General features: G+C 56.7%; 2 protein-coding genes and 1 long non-coding RNA gene across 3 annotated transcripts; 2 read left to right on the top strand and 1 right to left on the bottom strand.

Moving 5' to 3' along the window:
* Window positions 1-3429: 3429 nt before the first annotated feature.
* LOC144284840 (uncharacterized) lies at window positions 3430-4835 on the bottom strand. Its single transcript, XR_013353261.1, has 2 exons — window positions 4536-4835; window positions 3430-4214 (listed from the first exon to the last, which is right to left on the bottom strand). It is a non-coding gene; the product is annotated as an uncharacterized LOC144284840 (long non-coding RNA).
* On the top strand, window positions 4710-7217 carry TMED4 (transmembrane p24 trafficking protein 4). The gene is given in 6 exon segments (XM_077849935.1): window positions 4710-4900; window positions 4902-5044; window positions 5163-5263; window positions 5421-5546; window positions 5776-5922; window positions 6221-7217. Coding segments are annotated over 6 exon segments (843 nt in total). The 5' UTR covers window positions 4710-4724; the 3' UTR covers window positions 6371-7217.
* A 1292-nt stretch (window positions 7218-8509) lies between these two features.
* Window positions 8510-15229, top strand: DDX56 (DEAD-box helicase 56). The gene is made up of 14 exons (XM_077849934.1): window positions 8510-8669; window positions 8747-8908; window positions 9349-9509; window positions 9682-9852; window positions 9930-10020; window positions 10563-10807; window positions 11130-11249; window positions 11815-11928; window positions 12013-12107; window positions 12967-13040; window positions 13180-13269; window positions 13531-13636; window positions 14440-14510; window positions 14916-15229. Exons 1-14 carry the CDS (start codon window positions 8610-8612, stop codon window positions 14991-14993), a joined length of 1638 nt encoding a protein of 545 aa, XP_077706060.1. The 5' UTR covers window positions 8510-8609; the 3' UTR covers window positions 14994-15229.
* Window positions 15230-16037: the final 808 nt, after the last annotated feature.

Raw genomic sequence — 16037 nt, 5'->3', positions numbered from 1 at the left:
CCACGGCCGCATCACGTCCCCACCAGCAAGATGCGAGGGTGCCAACTTACTTACATTCTGGTTACTATTTATTTCCTTTCTTAAAAGATTTTATTTATTCATGAGAGACAGAGAGGCAGAGACACGGGCAGAGGGAGAAGCAAGCTCCATGCAGGGAGCCCAACGCGGGACTCGATCCCAGGTTTCCAGGATCACACCCCGGGCCAAAGGCGGCGCTAAACCGCGGAGCCAACCAGGGACCCTGGCTTTAGCTTTTTAAAAATACTGGGTGAGGGCAGCCCTGGTGGCGCAGCGGTTTAGTGCCTCCTGCAGCCCGGGATGTGATCCTGGAGACCCGGGATCGAGTCCCACATCGGGTTCCCTGCATGGAGCCTGCTTCTCCCTCTGCCTGTGTCTCTGCCTCTCTCTCTCTCTCTCTCTCTCTCTCTCTCTGTCTCTTTGAATAAATCTTAAAAAAAAAAACAAAAAACTGGGTGATTATCTTCTTTTTTTTTTTGATTGAAGTACAATTGCCTTAAGAGTGTAGCATTAATTTCAGGTGTATACCATGATGACTTGATATTTTTATACATTAGGAAATGGAGCCCTGCAGGGGCGCCTGGGTGGCTCAGTTGCTTGAGCTTCTGCCTTCGGCGCAGGTCATGATCTCAGGGTCCCGGGAGGGAGCCCCAGGTCCTGGCCCAGATCCCTGCTCAGCAGGAAGTCTGCTTCTCCCTCTCCCTACCCCTTCTCCCCCCTCTCTGTCTCTCTTAAATAAAATCTTAAAAGAAAAAAACAAAACAAAAAAAACCCATCCCCGCGATAGTCTAGTTACCTTCTGTTGTCATGCGAAGCTATGAGGGGGTCGCTGCCTGTGCTCCCTGTGCCGTACATCAACATTTATCGCTGAAAAATAGGTGCCTCTTAATCCCCTTCACCTGTTGTGCCCGCTCCCAGCCGCTTCCACCACCTCTGGTAACCAACAGCTTGCTTCCCGTGTCTGAATCTGCGTCTGTTTTGTTTGTTCCTTTGCTTTATAGATGCCACACAGGAGTGAATTCCCATTTGTCTTTCTCCGACTTACTCTGTAATGTCTACCTCTGTGATCCCATGGCCATGTCCTTTTATCTGTACATCTCTCTCTTCTAAGTGTACAGTTCAGTGACATTATGTTGTGGAACAGATCTCCAGAACTGTTTTCATCTTACAAATCTGAAACTATCCATTAGACAACTCCCCTTCTCCCTACCCCTCCCCTACCTTCCTTCCCTCTCTACCTCCTTCCCCCCCCTTTATTTACCCTCTTGTAAGTGGAATCATACAGTATGTATTTTGTGACCGGCTTATTTCACTGAGCATCATGTCCCCAAGGTCCATTCATGCTGTGGCACTGCAGGATTTCCTTCTCATTTGAAGGCTGAATGATCAGTGATGTGTATATGCCACTTTTGTTTACTTCTCATCTGCTCATCCATCAATGGACATTTGGGTGGCTTCTACTCTTGACCACTGTGAATAGTGCTTTTGTGTCTTTTAAAGGTCCTATCTTCACTGTTTTTAACTTTTTTTTTCTTCTTCAGTGCTTTTAGAGATCTACCCAGAATGGGACTGTTGGGTCATATGGTAGTTTTAGTTTTAATTTCTGGTACACCCATGTTCTTTCCCATAGTGGTTGTACCATGTATGATGCTGCGCACAGTTAATGAGGTTTTAATTCTCCACATCCTCACCAATCCTTATTTTCATTTTTTTTTTTTAAGATTTATTTATTTATTCATAGCGAGAGAGAGGCAGAGACACAGGTAGAGGGAGAAGCAGGCTCCATGCAGGAAGCCCGATGTGGGACTTGATCCTGGGTCTCCAGGATCACACCCCGGGGTGCAGGCGGCACCAGACTGCTGCACCACCAGGGCTGCCCCTTCTTTTTGGTTTTTATACCAGTCATCCTATGGGTGTGTGGGTGTCTCTGTGATAGACACTGGTCACTGGGTTTAGGGCCCACGTGGATAATCCAGGATTATTGCATCTGGTCCTTGATTACATTTGGAAAGACTCCAAGTAAGGTCACATTCACAGGTTCCAGAGATTTCAACACATGATAAGTCTTTTGGGGGTGGGCACCATTCAACCCACTACAGTCCCTAACCTCTTCCCTGCTGCATTTTCCTCCTTGACACCACCTATCTCAATCTGACATGCTATATTGTATTGAAGGGCAGTAATCAAAATAAACCCATGAGGACAAGGATTTTTGTCTTGTTCACCATTGCGTCCCCAGAGTTTAGAACAAAGACACAATAATAGCTGCTCAGTGATATTGAGTGAAGGGGCAACTGGCTTAGGAAAATGTTGACAGAAATTACTCACCACTGTTGAGGGGAAAAGTTTTCAGGCCTGGGGATTTAGATGACCTAATGTAGATTTTCTACTGTGGGTAATGCAATCTCTTTAAGATTACCCATCAATTAGGACAAATTTTAGGGTTCTCTCAAAAAAAAAACAACTAAAAGTATAAATACCATTTCTCACCAAAGTGAATCAGGATTCCTTGGATAAATGGCAGATCTTTAAAAAAAAGAGATTAGAGGAAGAGCATGAGCACAGGGAGCAGCAGAGTCAGAGGGAGAAGCAAACTCCCTGCTGAGCAGGGAGCCAATGCAGGGCTTTGATCCTGGGGCTCTGAGATCATGACCCGAGCTGAAGGCAGGTGCTTCAGCCACCGAGCCACCCAGGCACCCCGTAAATGGCAGATTTTGTGTGTAGGGCAGGCAGTGTACAAAATAGAAAACCAGGAAACCACTTAAGACTACTGGGGTTGTGTTAAAAGGGCACAAAGAGCTTGGAAATCTTATGATCTGAACGTTAAGGGGTAATGATTGCAACATATGCAGACACGTTTAGTTTTACTGCAAATCCTCCCTGGTTCTGGATCTAATGGTTTACAAGATACTGCAGGGACAGACACACATGTGAAATGACACGTGAAGATACAATCTGCCCAATCCAGAATGTAGAGGATTCTGGCCCAGGGGTCTAGCTGCTTCAGTAAGAAACGGCACTGTGGTCATCAACCATGGAGATTTAGGAGTTATGTCCCTGAACCAGTGAATTTACCTTACTTGCACCGATTAAACAATCTAAAGTCTGAGACGATGGGAGAAACTACATATGCTAAGTATTAGGGGACATCAAAGAATTACTTAACCTCATTGGATGTTAATATGGTATTAAATTTTTTTTAAAGATGTATTCACGAGTGACAGGGAGAGAGGCAGAGACAGGCAGAGGGAGAAGCAGGCTTGATGCAGGACTTGATCCCAGGACCTGAGGTCACGACCTGAGCCAAAGGCAGATGCTCAACCACTGAGCCACCCAGGTGCCCCATGAATATGGTATTTTTAAAAGTCCTCATCCGTTACAGATACTCAAGTATTTATAGGCAAAATGATGTATATGCAGAAAAAAATACACTTTAATATACTTTAGGGAAAACATGCTGAAATGAAACAAGGCTGACAAAAGTTGATTTTTGTTGAAGGCGGGTGATGAGTATATGAAAGTTCATTCTAACTATTCACTGTTTTTGGAAATTATGAGAAATTTAAAGCAAAGCTTCACCCGTGCTCTGCTGTGATTCTATGGCCAGCAATGATGTTCTGGTTTGTTGTTCGGCTCCCTGTGCCCCAGAGGAGAGGTGGTGTGACCACGCCCTGCAAACACGCCACCTGACCCCACTCATTGTTTTCCGAACTCTCCCTCCATTTCTTAGCTCAGATTTTCAGTCTCCTTTTGCACCAGTTTGTTCATGGAGGGGCGGGGGGGGGGGCGGAGGGATAGGGTTGGGGAAGCCGCAACAGCATGCAGGTCAGGTCCCTTAACCCCAGACGGTACCCCAGGTTGGAACGGAGATAAGATGCAGAATGAGGCCAGACTGTTGTCCATCCCAGTAGATGCAACTGAGCTAAACGCCCATATTTAAAATCAAGGGGCTCTATGCCAGACCCCCATTTCCAGCTTCTGGAGGAGACAGCTGTAAACGGAGGCTTTGGGTCCTCAGAATTGCTGCGTCTGGAACGGCCTTTATTGGCCAGGATGCTGTTCTGGCTCCGTCCCAGCGCTTATGGGAGAAAGAGCAGCGTCGAGCGCGGCGCCAGGGCTTTCGCAGGCCTCACCTGGGGCACGGGGCGGAGGCAGCCCGACAGCTGGCCGGAAAGCCGCGAGGCCCGCGGTGTCCACTGAAACGACGAAGGGACCCTTGTCGCATCTGTCCCCGCTCCACGCATCTTCGTGGAGGTCAGCGCTGTCCCTGGCACCCCCCGCCCCGGGAGTGCCCTCCACGCACGCAAGTGTTAGGAAAAGCCCAGCACAATCGCAGGGTCGCAGGTCACGCCCGGCGGTCACAGCCCCACCAGTTCAGGCCGCTCCCCGGCCCGCCTCCCGCGCGGGCTCCCTCGTCCCCAGACTCCTACCCCAGTGCTGGACCCCTCCCCCATGCCCTTCCTTCTCCCGCTTGGGACACTCTGCCCCCGCGACCCGGGTCCAGAGTGAAGTCCCACCAGGTCCGGGCCGCGGAGGGGCGGGGCGCGAACGAACCCGCACACGCTCGCCCCGACGCTGGCTGCGCGGCCTCTCCGGGAAGCCGGGCAGAGGCTTGCGCACGCGCGCAGGGCGGAGGAAACGCGTAGGTAGGTGTCGGGCAAAGCATCGCTCCGGGAAAGCGGAAAGGAGCCCCGGGCGTCCCCCGCATGCGCACTCTCCTCTCGGCAGAGCTGCGGGCCTGGAAGACGCGCGGAGCGAGACGGACGCAGAGCGGCCGCCAGAGCGCATGCGCACTCAGCGCCTGGCCCAGCTGCGTCTCCTGGACCGGGGCTCAGGCGCGCGCATGCGCGACGGGCCTCGGGCGCGCGTTGGCAGGTGTCTGGCGGGTGGCGGCGGGCGATGGGGCGACCGGCGCTGCTGCTGCTCGCGCTGTGCGCAGCTGGCGCCCGGGGACTCTACTTCCACATCGGCGAGACCGAGAAGCGCTGCTTCATCGAGGAAATCCCCGACGAGACCATGGTCATCGGTCAGGCGGGGCGAGGGAGGACAGGGCCTGCGTGTCTCCCAGACGCGGCCGCGGCGCCCCGCGGAGAGTGGGAGCCGGCCGGAGCAGGCGGGTCGTGACGGCTGTGTGTGCTCCGCAGGGAACTACCGCACGCAGATGTGGGACAAGCAGAAGGAGGTCTTCCTGCCCTCGACCCCCGGCCTGGGCATGCACGTGGAGGTGAAGGACCCCGAGGGCAAGGTAGGGCAGCGGTCCGCGCAGCTCCGGGGGACCTGCGGGGCCAGGGACGCGCAGGGACAGGGCGGCTCCGCTCCGGGGCACGTGCGGGGTCGGAGCAGCTCCGGGAGACGTGTGGGCACAGGGCAGCGAGCGCCTGTCACGGTGTGCTCCGTTGCAGGTGGTGCTGTCCCGACAGTATGGCTCCGAGGGCCGCTTCACCTTCACTTCCCACATGCCCGGCGACCATCAGATCTGCCTGCACTCCAATTCCACCAGGATGGCTCTCTTTGCTGGCGGCAGACTGGTAAGAGAAGGGCCTCTCCGGCCACATCCCGAAGCTGTCCCCGATTCCACCAAGTTTTGAGTGAATGGCCACCGTCACTTGTGACCCTTTGTGACCAGGGACAATCAAAGAGACAGGTGTTGCACTTCTGTCCCACAGCCAGGGGTGGAGTAGGTTCCCTAGCCCAGAACCGAGAGTCGGAGGGCTTCTGACCTCAGGGCTTTGGGGCTCCAACCCCCTTTCTTTGTAGCGCGTGCACCTGGACATCCAGGTTGGGGAGCATGCCAACAACTACCCTGAGATCGCTGCCAAGGACAAACTGACCGAGCTCCAGCTCCGAGCTCGCCAGCTGTTGGATCAAGTGGAACAGATCCAGAAGGAGCAGGATTACCAGAGGGTGAGCACATATCACTGTACGGAGACGTGGCAGTTGACCTTTGTGCCTGCTGGAAGTGTCTGCATAGGGCATGCCCTTCCCAGGAGCTCAGCCACTGAGACTGGGGTGGACAGTGTGAGGAGAGCGCAGCTCCTGGAGGGGCAGCACATCCCTCTCCTGGGGTGCTGCCTGGGGAGCCTGGGGCAGCGTTTCAGCAGGCATTTGGTCCCAAAGTCGAATTCTATGCAGGAGGGAGGGGTCTCATGACAGTGGGAACCATTTTTCTTGCATATTAATCCTGGCTTGTTGTCCCACGCAGTATCGTGAAGAGCGCTTCCGTCTCACCAGTGAGAGCACCAACCAGAGGGTCTTGTGGTGGTCCATTGCTCAGACAGCCATCCTCCTCCTCACTGGAATCTGGCAGATGCGTCACCTGAAAAGCTTCTTTGAGGCCAAGAAGCTGGTGTAGTATCCTCTCCATATGATCTCTCCCCATCACCTCAATTACTTGGTACTTTCCCCACCTGATACCTTATCCACCTGGATTTTGAGGGAAAAAAAATGAAAACAGTATATAAGCCACATTGGTTCCATGACAACAAAGCATTCACATCAGCCACTCGTTCACACTGGTTCACGAGGACCCAGGACATTGGTCCGGGTTTTCAGAGGTCTGTTTTGGGGCCTGTTCAGAGTCAAAACTGCCCTGGGACTAAGTCTTGCCTCTCACCTCCAGTGATTCCACTCCATCCTGTCACAAAAAAGAGCAAGTGAAAAATCCTCTGCCCTTCCTTTAACTTCTTTTTGTTTACTTAGGCGGTAGGCGGCTGAAATGCCCCACCGGGGAGGCCCTGCCTCACTGTCCCTCGCTAGTCCTGGGTTAGCTCAGTGGCTTTGTGAATGTTAAGAAGGGCAGAGGCCTCGGAGGATTGAGATGTTTTTCTATATATTAGAACTATTTTTTGATAAATTATATATATTTTACTTCCTGGTTGAAGTGCTCCTGCCTGTGTATGACCAGCATTGCAGCCTTGTCTGCATTCTGTGTATCCATACGTTTTAGCTAAGGGCCACAGCAGGGCTCACACCTGACAGGTGCTCCCAAGGCCTACTGTGAGGGCCGAGACTTCCCTGGGACACTGGGATTTCAATCACTGGGCCCCAGAGCGAGGTAGTGCCAGAGCCAGCACAGGCAGGGCCCTCCTACCCTCCCACCTTCCTAACTTTTATTTAAGCTGTGCTAAATGTTTTCTTCACAGGAACCACATTTGGTTCTTCATACAGATTTTTCCAGTGAAATAAAATGTGTTGTAGTAGCTGTGTTTGAGATGAAGTAAGAGGCTGCGGGCAGAGGGGAGGCACGGAGGGAGGTGGAGGAAAGGCCCTTGGCCTTTGCGGGGGACATCAGCAGGCAGGCCCAGGCTGCCAGCTGCCAGGCATCCATGGGTGGGGGAACAGCTGGGCGGTCGCTGGGCCACTCCCAGAGGTCGGCCATGTAGGCCACCGGTGGGGCATCCTTTGAGGAGATACAGTAGTTGTTTCTCAGCTCCTAGGATGGAACTGGAGCATCTTGGTATCCTGCCCTTCTGCCCTTGTGTGGTATTAAACTTGACCGCTCTTGACTTTTTATTTCATGGTTTTATTTATATTTAATAACATTGCTTATTTGACCTACAGAACTAGCGCTTTTTTTTTTTCATACGTGTGTCCTATACCGTTTCCTGTATGTACCTACTTTTACTCACAAAACGATCTGGAAGTTTGTCTTCTAGGTTTTATCATTAACATTTTTAAAAATATATTTTATTCATTTATTCATGAGACACAGAGAGAGGCAGAGACACAGGCAGAGGGAGAAGCAGGCTGCACCCAGGGAGCCAGATGTGGGACTCAATCCTGGGACTGCTGGATCAGGCCCTGAGCCAAAGGCAAGATGCTCAACCGCTGAGCCACCCAGGCGTCCCTGTCATTAATATTCTTAAAGTATTTTTAAAACTACATGTTCCTTATGTTGTAATTCTGGATGGTGTAGAACAGTCCAACGATAACTGACTTAAGTTTCTTTGAATGTCTATACAATGGTTTTTGATTTCCTTGTTAGAGTAAACACAGGGAGGATGAGGATGAGCTGCGCCTTGGTCTGGGCCCCTGGGATAGGGACCGGTCAAGGCGGAGTTGGGGCGCTGCACCGAGGCTGTCAGGCTGGGGGTGGGGGGAGTCTCGGGCTGGGCTCCAGGGGTAGGGACGGGTCAGGGCGGAGTGGGGGGGCTGCACTGAGGCTGTCAGGCTGCGGGGGGTCTCAGGCTGGGCTCCGGGGTAGGGACGGCTCAGGGCGGAGGTGGGGGGGGCTGCACCGAGGCTGTCAGGCTGCGGGGGGCGGGGGTCTCCGGCTGGGCCCCGGGGGTAGGATCGGTCGGTCGGTCCGTCCCAGGTGTCTGCACTGTCCGCCGGGCCGAGCAAGATGGGCAGAGCCGGCGCAGCTCCGACGGCCAGGCTGGCGAAGGAGCCGCTGGCAGCGGCTGAGCGCGGCACGCACAGACCGACCCCGGACCCCGCGAACCACTGCAGCCGCAGATGCCCGCCCGGACGCCGGAAGCCGGGCGACAGCACTTCCGGGGGGCGGCTCCCGGGACGCTGATTGGTGGTTGCGCCGCTCGCCGTCGGCCCCTTCCTGCCTTGCGTACGCACCGGCCCCGCAGAGCCGTAGCATGGCGGACCCAGAGGCGGTGGGCTTCGAGCACATGGGCCTCGACCCACGGCTGCTGCAGGTACCGGGAGGGACGAGCTGCCGGGCCCACGAGCCTGGGGGCGGGGCGCCGCCTGAGCCGCGCGTCGTGTCTTCTAGGCCGTCGCCGACCTGGGCTGGTCGCGACCCACGCTGATCCAGGAGAAGGCCATCCCGCTGGCCCTGGAGGGGAAGGACCTGCTGGCCCGGGCGCGCACCGGCTCGGGGAAGACGGCCGCCTACGCCATTCCTGCGCTGCAGCTGCTGCTCCAGCGGAAGGCGGTGGGTGGGGGCGGGGCGCTCGTGGGGCGACCGGGGGGAGGGACGGGGGCTCCGGGCCCCCGAAGGCCGCCCCGGGGTGCGGTGTGTGTGCTCCGCGCTCTGGCCCTGCTCCGGGCGCCGCGGCCGCGACGTGAGCGCTGCCCTGTGTTTTCCGGCTGTAAAGGGCGGACACGCCCCCTCTCGGAGCGTGAGCCGCACCCCCGAGCGCTCCGGCTGCAGTCCGTGCATCCCCGGGTCGCCGCCGAGCCGTGCCCCCTGACGGGCGGTGCTGGGGGAGGGGCCCTCTGTTCCACCCTTCGTTCCGTTCTGGGCTGCGCGGAGGTGAGCGAGGGGCTGGTCAGAGCACAGCAGGGTGGTGGAGCGGAAGACCCCGCGGTTGGGTCAGGTGGCCCTGAGGTCGCTGGCTGGCTGGCTGAAGTCTGTCGTTGGTGCTCTTGCAGACAGGCTTTGCGGTGGAGCAGGCTGTAAGAGGGCTTGTCCTGGTGCCCACCAAAGAGCTGGCACGGCAGGCCCGATCCATGATTCAGCAGCTGGCTTCCTACTGCGCTCGAGACATCCGGGTGGCTGATGTCTCAGCTGCTGAAGACTCAGCCTCTCAGCGGTGGGTGAGAGCCACAGAGCCCTAGAGGGATGACCTGCACGGGGATGCGGGATGGGGATGCGGGATCAGGTTTGCTGGGTTCCGTGCAGCAGGAGGCGCGGCCAGCCTGCGGTGGTGGTGGGGGCATGAGTTGCTGTCTGCTTCCCAACACGGAGGTGTCTGCTGCTTGCAGAGCTGTGCTGATGGAGAAGCCTGACATCGTGGTGGGGACCCCGTCTCGCATTTTAAACCACCTGCAGCAGGATAGTTTGGTCCTGCGAGACTCCCTGGAGCTGCTGGTGCTGGACGAGGCTGACCTTCTTTTCTCCTTTGGCTTTGAGGAAGAACTCAAAGGTCTTCTCTGGTAAGGAAGAGGTGTGTGGGGCTGTGAGTAGACACCAGGGCCTAGGGCTGGGATCTGACAGGCTGTTTTTTTTCTAGTCACTTGCCTCGGATTTACCAGGCTTTTTTGATGTCAGCTACTTTTAACGAGGATGTGCAAGCACTCAAGGAGCTGGTACTTCATAATCCGGTAAGGGCACTGTGGGAGCATCTGGAGCCACTGGCCTGTGATTGTTAACTTTCCAAGGAGTTCTTTGGTATTTCGGGTGGGGTAGTTGCTCATGTTTTGGAGGTTCTGGAAACTGGTGGCCATCTACAGTGCCGTCTTCTTACGGTCACTGCGTATTTGCAGATATTTGTAGGTAGTGGTTCAAACAATGCTTCTTTACATAAAGGCCTGAATTGGGACCCTCAAGAGTCAGAAAGGCTGCTTTGAGCAGCACAGTCAGAGCTCTCGCTGTACGTGAGCTTGAGTCCTGAGAGATTGCTGCCTTGGGACTCTCCTCCTCACTGCAGTTGCTTATCATGTGTTTCTTTCTGTTCTGGGCCCCCAGCATGTTGTAACTGTACATTCTCTGTACACCACAGTCAGGGTACATTGAGTCCTCACATCACCTGGTCGGAGGGGACACCAGGTGCTCTGCCCTCGCACGTTTGTGCCCTGGCTTGGACCAGCAGCTGGCAGTTCTGTTTTTTCCTCTTCCCTGACCTCGGGGCACCTACCTCCTGTAGGTCACTCTCAAGCTGCAGGAGTCCCAGCTGCCCGGGCCAGACCAGTTGCGGCAGTTCCAGGTGGTCTGCGAGACAGAGGAAGACAAGTTCCTGTTGCTGTACGCCTTGCTCAAGCTGTCGTTGATTCGTGGCAAGTGCCTGCTCTTTGTCAACACCCTGGAGCGGAGCTATCGGTTGCGCCTCTTCCTGGAGCAGTTCAGCATCCCGGCGTGCGTGCTCAACGGAGAGCTCCCACTGTGTTCCAGGTTTGTCCGCTCTGGCGCTTTGGCTGAGAAGCACTGAAGCAGGGGACTGAGAAGGAGAGACACAGGGGCTGCTCCTGTGTCTAAAGTGGGAGGTAGAGCCCAGCCTGTGGGTTGGGCTTGAGTGCTTCTCATTGGCTTTCTGTGTCACAGCTCTGAGATTCCTGCTGTCACATTGTCTTCAGCTGAGGCGCTGAGGCCTAAAGGTGAAACAGAAGCAGAACTGGAAAAGGAAGAGTCAGAATACAGTCGTGATGATGTTGGGGGTCGGAGGGCCCTTCAGCTGGCTTTGGGGGCTGATCCTTTCTCTGCTCTTGGGCTGTAGGTGCCACATTATTTCACAGTTCAACCAGGGTTTCTATGACTGTGTCATAGCGACTGATGCTGAAGTCCTGGGATCCCTAGTCAAGGGCAGGCGTCGGGGCCGAGGATCCCGGGGGGCCAGGTGAGTGCTGGTGTTTCCCTTTCGTGGTGCACTGCAGGGAGACCTGTTTTCTCAGCCTTTCAGAAGGTGGTGAAACCAGTGTCCTGAGCAAGGAGTCTGGTGCTGGGGCCTGGCTGCTGACCATGGCCCACGGAGCCCTCGCTCTGTTGCCAGGGTCTAGAGGATAGTGAAGGGTGTGCATGCATGCGCTCTGGGGCAATGGGAAGGGCCAAGTGTAGTAGATTGTTGGTGAACCGTCCTGCACGTGCAGCTCTGACCCATAAGGAGGAAGGTTTCCCAAGGGATCGGGAGTTCCAGTCTCTGCCTAGCAGGCCGTCTGGCCAGGAATGGATCTGGGGTTGTCTCGTGTGCAGTGGGTTCTGCTCCCCCCCCAGCACTGGCATCAGGGCAATCATTTGGCCACCCTTGTTCAATGGTTACTAAGTGGCCCGGGTTTCAGGGTTCCAAACTATCAGAGTCTTCTAGTCTTGTGTAAGGCTTTATTGAGTGATTTTGCTGATTAAATGGCTTGAGGTTGCAACCTGGAGGGAGGGGTTCAATCTGACGTTGGGACATCTCCTCACAGGGCCTCTGATCCGGAGGCAGGCGTGGCCCGGGGCATAGACTTCCACCATGTGTCTTCTGTTCTCAACTTTGACCTGCCTCCCACCCCTGAGGCCTACATTCATCGAGCTGGCAGGTGGGAGAGCGGGGGCGTGGTGTGCAGGCGCGGGGACCATGGGCTTCAGGCCAGAGGTTCAGGCTGGGTCATCTGTTCTTGCAGGACGGCACGTGCCAACAACCCTGGCATGGTTTTGACCTTCGTGCTACCAACTGAGCAGTCCCACCTGGACACGATCGAGGAGCTTCTTAGTGGAGGTAAGCACTCAGCGCTCTTCCTGCAACGCTTTAGACCCAGCGGTGGTGATGGCGGCACCCCTTGCTCAGCCCTGCTGTGTGTCTCCTCTCTCCTCCATCCTCCTCCCACCCTAGGGCGGCAGGGAGTGTCCCCACAGATGAGCAAGCTGAGGCCCAGAGTCAAGGGGCAGAAGGGCCAGGGGAGGGGAGTGGGATTTGACAGATGGGGACGGGATTGGTGGTGCCTCAGGAAAGGATCTTGTGGGGATCTTGGGGGCCTCTGACTTCTAAGTTGCCGGGCTTAGATCCGGGTGCCCCCCAGGCCTCCCAGCAGTTATGCCACAGCAGCATAGCTGTCACCATTCCAAGCGGTGAGCAGTGGCTGGCAGAAGAGGTGTAGGTGGGGCTGCCGACCAGCCAGGAGGCTCCCCAAAGGGGCCTCGTTCGTGCCTGTGTTGGGGGTCCAGGAAGGACACCTGCGGGCTTGTGCAGAAGGGGGCTGGGGGCACTGCTTGGCGGGAGCACGAGGGGTGCTTCTACGTTGAGACGCTGGTTTGTCGTGAACGGTGAGCGTCCTAGTGTGTGGCTGTGTCTGCTGGGGGCAGTTCTGACTGCAGATGCTGGTACTCTTTGCTGCCTTCGGCTGTTGTCTTGGTGCCCTTACAGTCAGAGTGACCATGGGGGAGGAACTGGGGAGGTGGGCAGGTTCTGGGGCTGCTGTGACAGGCACCCAAGGGACCATGGACCAGGGGCAGGACATTGTGGCTGGGGCAGTTACCCTGGGCATCTCACTGTGTGTGCTCCTCACAGGGAAGGCGTGGGCTGGGGGGCTCTGGTAGGCCTGCTTTTCAGGGCTCTCTCACTGCCATGCTCTCCACAGAGAACAGAGCCCCCGTCCTGCTTCCCTACCAGTTCCGCATGGAGGAGATTGAGGGTTTCCGCTATCGCTGCCGGGTGAGCGGAGTCTCGGGCAGGGGTGGAGCGGGGGGCCAGTCTTTCTGGGACCCGGGTCAGACCCCTGCCGCTGAGCACCCAGTGGGCAGCACCCCACTGTTGCCCCCACCCCACCCTGACTTTTGTCGTTTACGCCCAGGATGCCATGCGTTCAGTGACCAAACAGGCCATTCGAGAGGCGAGGTTGAAGGAGATCAAGGAGGAGCTTCTGCACTCAGAGAGGCTCAAGGTGAAGCTCAGAGTCTACAGGGGACACAGAATCACTGCCATGGAGTTGGTTCCTGGGACGCATTGCTGTGGGGAGAGTGCCCCTGGGATGCCCTAGGCAAAGGCCCTGCATCCATGTGGGTCACAGCTGCCATGGGAAGGGCAGTGTGCTCCCAGACAGGGCGCCTTAGGGAGGCGGGAGATGCACAACGTGCCCACCCAAAGGCCCTCTGTGGAGCCACAGGAGGCAGGCTGACCCCATGTGTGCCCATCTCTCCTGCAGACGTACTTTGAGGACAACCCCCGGGACCTGCAGTTGCTGCGGCATGACCTGCCCTTGCACCCTGCCATAGTGAAGCCTCACCTGGGCCACGTCCCTGACTACCTGGGTGAGCGAGTGGGCTGACACAGATGCAAACGAGTCTGCTAACATACATAGCTTAAACTGGTGGGCATGCACTCCCTGGATCTGTGGAGGTGGGAGACCCCCTTGCTGCAGGCAGTCAGCAGTGAGGCCAGGTGGGCCTGCTGTGGCACCTGGCCTGTGGGGAGGAGGCACATGGGTACAGCGGAGGGTCGTGGGCAGTAGGTGGTGCTGCCCGTGCTGGGGGCATGAGGCCAGTCACCAAGTGAGCTGCAGGCAGGCAGCAGGGAGAAAATAGGCCTCTCAATCTCATGGGGTCGGGGAACCCCGTTCTCTGTCTTATAGGAGCCAAGTGTTTGGTAGGAGTGTGAGGCTGGGGGCCTGGGGTTTGGGGTGAGTTGGGAGAGGGCGAAGGCAGGGTGTGCAGACCCTATCAGGGTCAGGTATAAGTGAGGCTGGGGGTGGGGGGGTGCAACAGGTGCAGTGATCATGTGGCCAGGTGGGTGTAGGAAGGCCGTGGGGAGAGGCCCCCAGGGTGCGCTGGGTTTGTTATCATGGACCATATATGACCCAAGTTACGTGGAAGCTTTTGTTTTGTTTTAGGGGTAACCTTTTCCATTAAAAAACGCAAGGTTTTTTTTTTTTTATTGCCACGTTGTTTTTACAAGTTAAATTCGGCAGGGGAGTGACTTAGTTAAGGTCTCCGCAGCCTTACCTCAGGGGTGGCCGTTCTGGGGTGGGGTTACCTTGCTGCGCTCAGGGCGCCCGCTGCAGGGGGTGTGGGTGGCAAGGGGTGCTGGCCGCCGCTCAGTCTGTGTGTCTCTCCAGTTCCTCCTGCTCTGCGTGGTCTCGTCCGCCCTCACAAGAAGCGGAAGAAACTGGCCTCTAAGAAGGTCAAGGTATGTCCCCTGCAGCCTCGGCCACGCCTCAGGGCTCCCCTCCTCCTTCGTCATCACCTTGCCCATGGGAGGGAGGAGAGAGGCCCCGAGACCCGGCCCTAAACTCTTGGGCTGCAGGTCCAAGTCGTGGAGGCCAGACACGCCCCGGGCCTCCTCAGACAGTTTCAGGACCATAGGGCGGTCTGCTTCTTTGTCAGCCCTGCCCACTCTCCACTCCAGGGGGTGGGAGGAGGAGGAAGGCAGGAGCCTAGAGGGCCATGGACAGTGACCATGGCGGCCTCTGTCCTTGGCTTGTGGCCTGCAGGGTCTTGCTGAGAGGCCCCACTTCTTACTTCCCTGAGCGTTTCTCCGTTCAGGCGGACAGATATCCGATGCCCTCGGCTAACCTGCAACTTTGCCCTGCAGAAAGCCAAGACCCAGAATCCCCTGCGCAGCTTCAGGCACAGAAAAGAGAGACGCAGACCCACAGCCGTGCCTTCCTGAAGTCATCTGGGCAGCCTCACTGTGTCCCAGGCCCTTTCCAGGGCTGAGCGCTGTGCGGGGTGCGGACACTGGCTTCCCACCCTGGCCGGACTGGATTCTGGGGCCGACCTGTGGTGCTGCTAGGCTGGCCTTCTGCTTCCTAATGGACTAGATTCCAGCCATCCTGCCTTGTGCTTCCTGCAAGTAGAAAGGGATGTCTGTCCCTGGAGATCTGGGGAATTAAACTGCTTCTGGGAGTTGGTGCCTGGCTTTCTGCTGGCTGTGTGCGTGATGCCCGCCTGGCCAGCAGAGGTCAGCCATGAGGCACTGCAGCAACTCTTCTGGGCCTGGCCCAGCCCCTTGCCGCGCCCAAGGCCTCCCTCCCCTGAAGCTCAGAGAAGATGGGCCTTCCACTTCATTGGGTGTGATGTAAATTCAGTCTCAGTCTCCGCCCGAGAGCCAGGAGAGCCGCCAGGAGAGCCAGCCGTCCCCTGAGCTCCTGCCCCACTCCACTAGGCACACGGGTGGTGGTGGGATGCACGTACTAGCTGTTGGGTGCCCTCCCTTGAGCCAGGGGGCCTAGCACATCCCAGCTCCTGCTGCTGTGGGAAGGCAGGATCTCGATGGCGCCATGTCCTAGTATTCCTGGCACCTGCTTATGGGTGTTGTGAGGCCAGGCTGGTTGGGAGAGGACTTGTGGGTGGAGGAGGCTATGGCTGCACTTGCTGTTTGGGTGTGGTAGTGCCTCAACGTCTCCTCCCCATGGTTGAGGATTTCTGGGTACCGGGGGTTTGCACCAGGGTTGCTCTGGCAGGGCTCTGTGAGCAAGCCCAGGTAGGTCACTGGGGTTCTAGCAGGCCTCGACTATCCCACCTGCTGTGTGAGGCAGGTGAGGAGCTGAGGCCTGGCCATGAGGACAGGGGGCCCCTGGATAACCAGGGGCCGTCTGCTCTGAGAGGCTCTGCTAGCTTCTCCCTGTGGTTCTAGTCCCTCTCACCCTGCCACCTCCATGTGCTCATGGCCCAGAACTAGCCCAGATCCAGACACAGGAGAGTTGGGGCCCAA

This window comes from Canis aureus, chromosome 15, assembly GCF_053574225.1.
Source record: "Canis aureus isolate CA01 chromosome 15, VMU_Caureus_v.1.0, whole genome shotgun sequence".
In the NCBI taxonomy this organism is placed as follows: domain Eukaryota; kingdom Metazoa; phylum Chordata; class Mammalia; order Carnivora; family Canidae; genus Canis; species Canis aureus.
Note: the sequence above shows the minus strand (reverse complement) of the source record. Positions and strands in the feature narration are given on the sequence as shown.